Consider the following 7,279-nt stretch of genomic DNA (forward strand, 5'->3'; position numbering starts at 1 on the left):
CACACTGGTGATGGCAAGCTACATTGTAGCCACAGCCACCCTGGGGCGCACTGACAGAGGCGAGGCTGCCGGACACTGGCGCCACCGGGCCCTCTGACCACCACCAGTAGGCAACGGGTGAAGTGTCTTGCCCAAGGACACAACGACCGAGACTGTCCAAGCCGGGGCTCGAACCGGCAACCTTCCGATTACAAGGCGAACTCCCAACTCTTGAGCCACGATCGCCCTTAAGTAAAAAAAAAAATAAAGCATCACCTATTCAATCAGCTCAACTTTAATGTGTTTGGTAACTTATTTGCTTACTGTTCATTGTGGGTCTATGAATGTACCCTGTTGAGCTGTTTTTGCTTCTTCGCCCTCTGACTGAGCAGAGATATGGAAGAGAGAATGAACACACTGATCACCTGGTGATGATAATTTATAAGCAAGTGGGATGACTTTAGAAACAGCTCTGTGCACATCAGGTGTTTCATTATTTTATTATACATTTTAAAAATATGTACAAAATACTATAAAGTTTTGTTTTGAAATGATAAACTAAAATATTCCAAGTTATGTTATTTTGATACAGAAGGCAGACCTAATGGACGACACAAACACACACAAATAAGCTGAACTATTACATGACACAAAAACAGGTTTTAGAAAATTCATACAACAGATTTTAAAGAGCAGCAGAAATTCAATGTCACTTCTGGTATATGTGTGACCTTTATTGTGACACTTCAACACCCACCCACTGCCTCCTTTGTTGTAAACGTGTCCCAAAATAAAAATATTACACAAGTCATAGTAACTCCAGTCCTTTTTTTTTTTTAAACTTCAAACCACAGTTTACTGAATCACCGTCTAATTTTAAACAAACTTCAGCTGCTCATTTACTTGCATCCTCCATTCCTGGGAACAACCTCTCAATGCAGGATACATGACTCACTATAAATAAAGTCTTTTTTATTTTTAAATGTCTTTGTGGTGTATTGTGAACTGGCTGACAGGCAATAATGCTATGCATCAGACCTCAGAGTGACACTGCTGAGACTGTCAGACTGATGGGAAACAGCATTGGGGTCAAAGAAAAAAAAAAAAAAAAAATGACTGGAGTTCTGCATCAAGCTGCATTTTAATAAAAGTTCTGACGGCTTCCTGTAGCTGTACTGCAAAGTTGAGCATCAGTTCATCCAGGGGCGCAAGCATTAATTGTTGTATTTAAGGTCTTAGCCGTGTTGTCGTCTTTAGGTTGGCAACATCGCTTGGCAATAACCTCGGAGATCACGGAGGTTAAACATGCAGTACAACCTTCGTCTTGTTCCGTCTGACAGCCCTCATGGCTGAAGGCTTCCCGTGGGCTGCCGTGTGATACTGACAGAGCGTCTGTCAGTGGACCGGAGTCACTGCATACCAAACCACTGTTCCTGATCGGCCCACTGAGCCGCCTCACTGTCACTGCCCTCAAGATCGCCGTCCTCCCCGCTGCCTTCCATGTCGTCACCATCCAGCTCCACTGTGGCGTCTGTGGGGCTCTCCTCCTTCTCCATCTTCTGCATGCCTTCTAATGATTTCTGGTCATTGGGATCCAGGCTTAGGACAGAAAACCATACAGTGTTAAATTCATAAAAAAATACTTACTAGATTTTATGACAGCATTTTCCCAGGATCAATAATCAGTGTTTACCTTAATGCTATACTGTACTGGTCCATGGCTTCTTGGTAATCATTGACCGCCACCAGGAAATCTCCCAGCATCCTGTGCAGGACACAGTCACTTTGATTGGCCAAGGCGTTCCGCAGGAGAGCGATCCCTTCTTCATATTTCTGTTCCCGGCCTTCAAACAAGAAAAAAAAAAAAAAAAGCAACAATTTCATCTCATCTGTATGTGAAGCTTCTTTTTCCTCCTTTCAAGTCATTAAACTGTAGATTTATTTATCATTGGGGAAAGGAGGAAAACAGAAATACTTAAGAGTCTTTTTTGCTGTACGTACTGAGGAGTTCAGCCTTCTTGACCACAGCCTTGGTGTAGTCAGGTCTCTGGGCCAGTGCCTTGTCTAAAAGGGTTTTGGCTTTCTCCTGAGTCACTGGGTCTTCCAGACACACTGTGGCGAGGATGGTCAGAGTCTGTGCATTGGCTCCTAAAGTCTTATAGATGTTGTTAGCCATTCCCATAGCCTCACGAATCCCATTGGATGCCAGATAACAGTCAATTAAACCTGGAGTCATTAATACTTTGTTATTGCAAACGAAACAAAAACAATCTGAAGAGCCAAAACAAGAAAGAAAAAAAAGCTAAAAGTAAGCCTACCTTCATAGCAGTCAAGGCGGCAGGGTGCCAAACGCATGGCCTCTCTGAAATGGATGATGGCTTCCTGAACTCGGCCCATGTTTCTCAGTGCTGCACCCTTCAGCAGCAGTGCCTGAACACTATTGCTGTTCAGCTGGATGGCCTTGGCTCCCAGGTAGAGAGCCCGGGAGTAACGCTTGCTATAAAAACTGTGACATCTGAACACCGCACATCGAAAAGTTTAATGATATAAAACACGGAAACTACATGAGAGAGATTTTGTCTGAGAAAAGTAAGACTACTCACCCAGAGATCACCCACGGTTCAGCGTGCTGATCAGATATATTAAATAATCGACCTCCCAAGACTTCAACATCCTCCAGGTGTCCCTCACGGGCCATCAGGTAGCCATAAACATCCATACCTGAAAAAGCAAACATGTTTCCAAGTCTGTCTTTATTAAGGCTACTTAGACTTGTGTGACACACAGATTCTGATATTAAAACTGTCATCAACTACAAAATACATGTGTAAGTCAAAATGTTCTCTCCTGTAACACACCTTTGATGAGGTAAGGGTCCAACATCTGGGCTTGTTCAAATTTGAGAATTGCATTTTTCGTGTCACCTGCTCTGAAATAGACATCTGCCAGGCTCACCAGGAGGTCCACGTTGTCCCGCAAAAGTGATTTCTTTTCCAAAGAGCTGAGAGTGTTTCAGGGAGGAAGTTAAGACTGTCACAAAACACGGCTCGCAATATTCACTGTGTACAAATCATTATTGCTTTGCTCACCAAATGGTATTAATAGCTCTCTGGTTATCCCCTGCATGTATGAAGGCGTACGCTTTGATCCAAACAGACAGCCAGTCAAGGTTGGGGATACTCTGGGTCGCATCCATAGTCATGGAAGCCACCTCGGCTCCTTTGACTGACAGAGAAAGAAGACCTAAAGGAAAAACACATTTATCAATTATTTAAAAGAGATGCTAAATCCAAGCAGAAGGGTTTTTTTGTTTGTTTGCTTTAAAGTGGCATGGACATAGGAGAGCACTGCAGGTACAAACATCTTAGCAGATGAAGTGCTGCTTGTGGGATTACAGAGTCTACAGTGAACATGCGTACCAATGATTGCATCCAAGGCAAGAGGGCACTGTCTGAGGACCTCTTTGTAACTCGTCACAGCAGATCGCTCCTGTCCAGCTTTCCTGTACAGGTTAGCTAGCATCATGTTGATCTGAGGCAGGAAGGAATACAAAAAGTAATTACTACACCTTATACAAGTTACTGCACTTGAACTGGTTTCAAAAGGTTAAATAGAGCTTCATACAGTTCCATATCATATGAGCCCCATTTCAACAAAACTGGATGAATAACTTAGGAAAAGTGGAGATCTGAAAACTAGTATCCAACACTGCTTTGGGCCTAAATTTGCCAGAATTCAGGGGTCAGAATCAATGTAGGTAATTTCTGATTTCAATTAATGACTTCTGTTCTTATAACTGATACCCTAGCACAGAGGTTCCCAGTATGAAAAGGAAAAAAAAAAAAAAAAAGAATGCTTGGACACTGCTAGCATAATGGACAGGTTTTTTGACGGGAGATGACGCGTCGCCAAATACGTTTCCAAACCAACTTCCTTCCATGCCAAAGACTAGAAAATATGGTGAAGCATATCTTCCCTTTGGCTTCACCTGCACAAGTGCCAAGGTAGGTCTCTGCGACAGAATTAGTTTTCCCTGTGTCGGGAGCACGCGCTGGGCTCTCCAAATCCCAGACAAACAGTATCCCACATTCTTGATTTTTAGTTCACAAACGCTTCTTGTAATGACTAACTACTCCTGAAATTTTGGAGATGTTAGCTCTTTATACAGTAAAGTTACAGTGGGATACAAATAATATCAGGCTGATCCCGCCGTAATTTGTTCCCCCCACTTCAAATCACGGACAAACAGTATCCCACAGTTGTTTATGTTTCTGAACCCATTTTGCACAGAGAAGCACTTTTTGAAAAATGTATTGATAGCGCCAAGGTTCTTCTTGTAAAACAAAGGGGGGCCCAGCAAAAAAAAGTTTGGGAACCACTGCCCTAGAATATCATGAAAACCAACCAACTAACAAATTTTAGCATCAGTGAACCAATTTTCGTAAAGTTTGTTAAGATTTATTTCAGTCGTATTTTGACTGTAGACCAGTCTTTGACTTCAAACTGCAACTGTCACACCATTTCCAATTAACAGATTTCATACTCCTAGTTTTTACTTAGGTGATTTTACTTTAAAACAACTACTGCTGAATTGTTACAAAACCTGAACTTGTAGGTGCATTCATTATTTAGTTCTAAAGCAGCTATTTGAATTCACACAGTTACTAGTCTAATCAGATACTATAAAAAATAAATACACAAAACTAAAGCATGAGGTAAACAGTGATTGACAGTCACTGTGTTAACAGACTGTACCTTCGGAGTCCTCTGTCTGGATGGTATCCCATCGAGCACTGCAATGGCGTCTTTATCCAGTTTCAGAATGGTGTAGCACTCAGCTATTTTGTACTTTACCTCAATCTCTGAAGGCAAACTCTGAAAGACAACATTCATTGTAGATGAACATTATTCTAACCAGTCATCCTGTGCTCTGGATATACATATGGTGCTGCAGGACATGTAAAAGCATCTTTACATTTAAAGCATTTTAAGCCTTAAATCACTGGAAGGATGAAAGGCTTAGATTTACATTGTGTGAAAGTAAAGTAAAAGAGATTTTAGTGTCGCAAAATTTTGTAAACATTATGTATAACAAAATTTAAAAAAAAATAAAAAAATAATCACAACTACAGGTAAAGTCACGACTCACATTACCAGAATTTTAGTGGCTGATGAGGATCTACATTACTCCTGTCAAACTTTATCTAATGTAGTTATTAAATGTTTCAGAAAGGCAACCTTTAATTACTACGGAAAAAGTCAAAAATTCGGGAGAGATGTTCAGCATCAGCAAATCTAATGTTCAATTCTGTGTCAAGTCAAGCCAAAGATTTTTACATCAAATTTTAAATAAAGAATAATAAAAACAACAACAACAACAACAACAGGTGACCAAAATGCTATTATAGATTTCCGTTTGTTTTTGATTACAGGAAATTGTCAAACACACCTGTGCCTGTATGTTAGAAGCAGCTCCACCAGTTGAAGTACGAACTTTTGATGTTTTGCTGAGCACCTTTTTCTGTTGCAGAGCCATGCTGTATTTGCAGGCAGCGTTGCGATACTCTTTGTCATGGAAGATGGCATCAGCATGGTAAACCAGCAGCTGGTACTTCTGAGCCGGCGAGAACAGCTCCCTTCCATTAAAAACACACCAACAATTAAGTGCTCAGACTGAGGAAAACCATTAAAACTGAATGACACACGAAGAAACATCAATGCAAAACTCATAAAAATTGTCCTACATAGCTACAGTTTTTAAGTCAGTCACTCTAAAGTGTCAAAAGTATGAATGGGTAAGACAACGACAAGTTTTCTAATACAACACTAGTTAAATTTCAAGCTAATTCATAGTAGCATTGTTAAGCGCATACGCTTGTAGATGCGACTATATCGTGAAGGAGTACACACACTGTAAACAATGTATATAATTTAAATTGCACTCGCATTTAAACACTATCCAATAATGAGTGGATAATGAAAAGCTTCGGTAGAAATAATAATGTTAGCTGTTGTTGACTAGTTAGGTTGGGGCTATCGCTACCACTGGTGTGGAAAAGCAGTCTTCGGGAATTAGACGGTTCCCGCTCAGACACGACTTACGGATTGTTGTTGCTCATCGTCAGCAACAAACTACTCAAAATCCGGACATTAGAGTAAAGGCCTGCCGCAGCCATATCCCGCACATAATCTATTACATTCATTTTGGATTATTTGAAGGGCTCGCTGTAGGTTTCCGGCTCAGGTTAAAAGTTTGGGCTCTGGAACGGCTAATGTTAGCTAGCATCTGACGCATAAGACGTCCAACGGCTGACCTTCCTTCCGCATAGTGCTGCGTTTAAATGCTCTTCAAAAGCTCGTATATTTTCAAAACTTTGAAATAAAAACCTGCCTGTGAAATCTTTGATGTTGAGTAAAATAAGTATTTTATCGACTTTACTTTTATCTTAGGGACGTTAGATGAGAAGTTACATTTTACGAAATATTTTACAGACCAAGGCGTCTTTATTTAATTATTCTAAATTTATCGAATCGCACATGTCGCGATACCTTTGAATGCATCATGTTTGTTTTTGCTGCAGCACTGTTTTTAAAATAGTTGGAAATTTTTGTTTCAACTATTGACTTAAACAGTCGTGTTTTATCAAATCACGCTATTTCAAAATTCTGTAATAAAAATGTATGATATAATTATAATATATTAAAACAGTTTACATTATCGCTAATCTAATATTAAAATATGAGTCAAAAACTCAGGCTTCAGACTACCCTATATGCTAATTTTGAGATAGTGGATGAAATATAATGAAGGTAGCAATGAGCCCCACTATAATACAAATAAAGATTATTTTGAACTGTTAATGGAGCTGGAAACAAGTATAACAGGTCCTCTTTAATGCACAAGATCAGCTGATACTAGGTTTGGGGGCCCATATGGTGATACACATATTTAGTAAGGATTGTGAGCTTAATATATCATCAGATTTTTTTTTTAGATGTGTACACATGGTAGCTTATTAACTTTCCAGTAGTGGATTTCAAAATATTATTTGAAATCCACACATATGGTTTTCATATGTGCCTGTTTTCAGTGATATCAAGTTTAATAGCAGGAAATCCATCTCTGCCATCTTTTTCTAGTAACCTATATTGACAACAGCATAATAAAACTGGAAATTTTGTTTTTGGTGTGCTACCCCAATATTTTAGTGGTCCCCATATGGCTACCCTTTTAAAAATATTTTGAAGTGCCCCTGCTTAAGAGTTGTCTATAAAGATACCACTTGAATAAGCATTGTTA

At 39.8% G+C, this 7,279-nt stretch overlaps 1 protein-coding gene across 1 annotated transcript; it reads right to left on the reverse strand.

The window, feature by feature from the left end:
• Positions 1–460: 460 nt before the first annotated feature.
• On the reverse strand, positions 461–6,327 carry anapc7 (anaphase promoting complex subunit 7). The gene is made up of 11 exons (XM_005940549.3): positions 6,082–6,327; positions 5,429–5,615; positions 4,735–4,854; positions 3,399–3,510; positions 3,069–3,222; positions 2,838–2,980; positions 2,583–2,700; positions 2,298–2,494; positions 1,981–2,205; positions 1,673–1,823; positions 461–1,578 (listed from the first exon to the last, which is right to left on the reverse strand). The coding sequence occupies exons 1-11, from the start codon at positions 6,180–6,182 to the stop codon at positions 1,389–1,391; spliced, it is 1,698 nt and encodes a 565-aa protein (XP_005940611.1). The 5' UTR covers positions 6,183–6,327; the 3' UTR covers positions 461–1,388.
• Positions 6,328–7,279: the final 952 nt, after the last annotated feature.

This window comes from Haplochromis burtoni, unplaced genomic scaffold (assembly GCF_018398535.1).
Source record: "Haplochromis burtoni strain Fernald_Lab_line unplaced genomic scaffold, NCSU_Asbu1 Contig_293, whole genome shotgun sequence".
NCBI lineage: Eukaryota > Metazoa > Chordata > Actinopteri > Cichliformes > Cichlidae > Haplochromis > Haplochromis burtoni.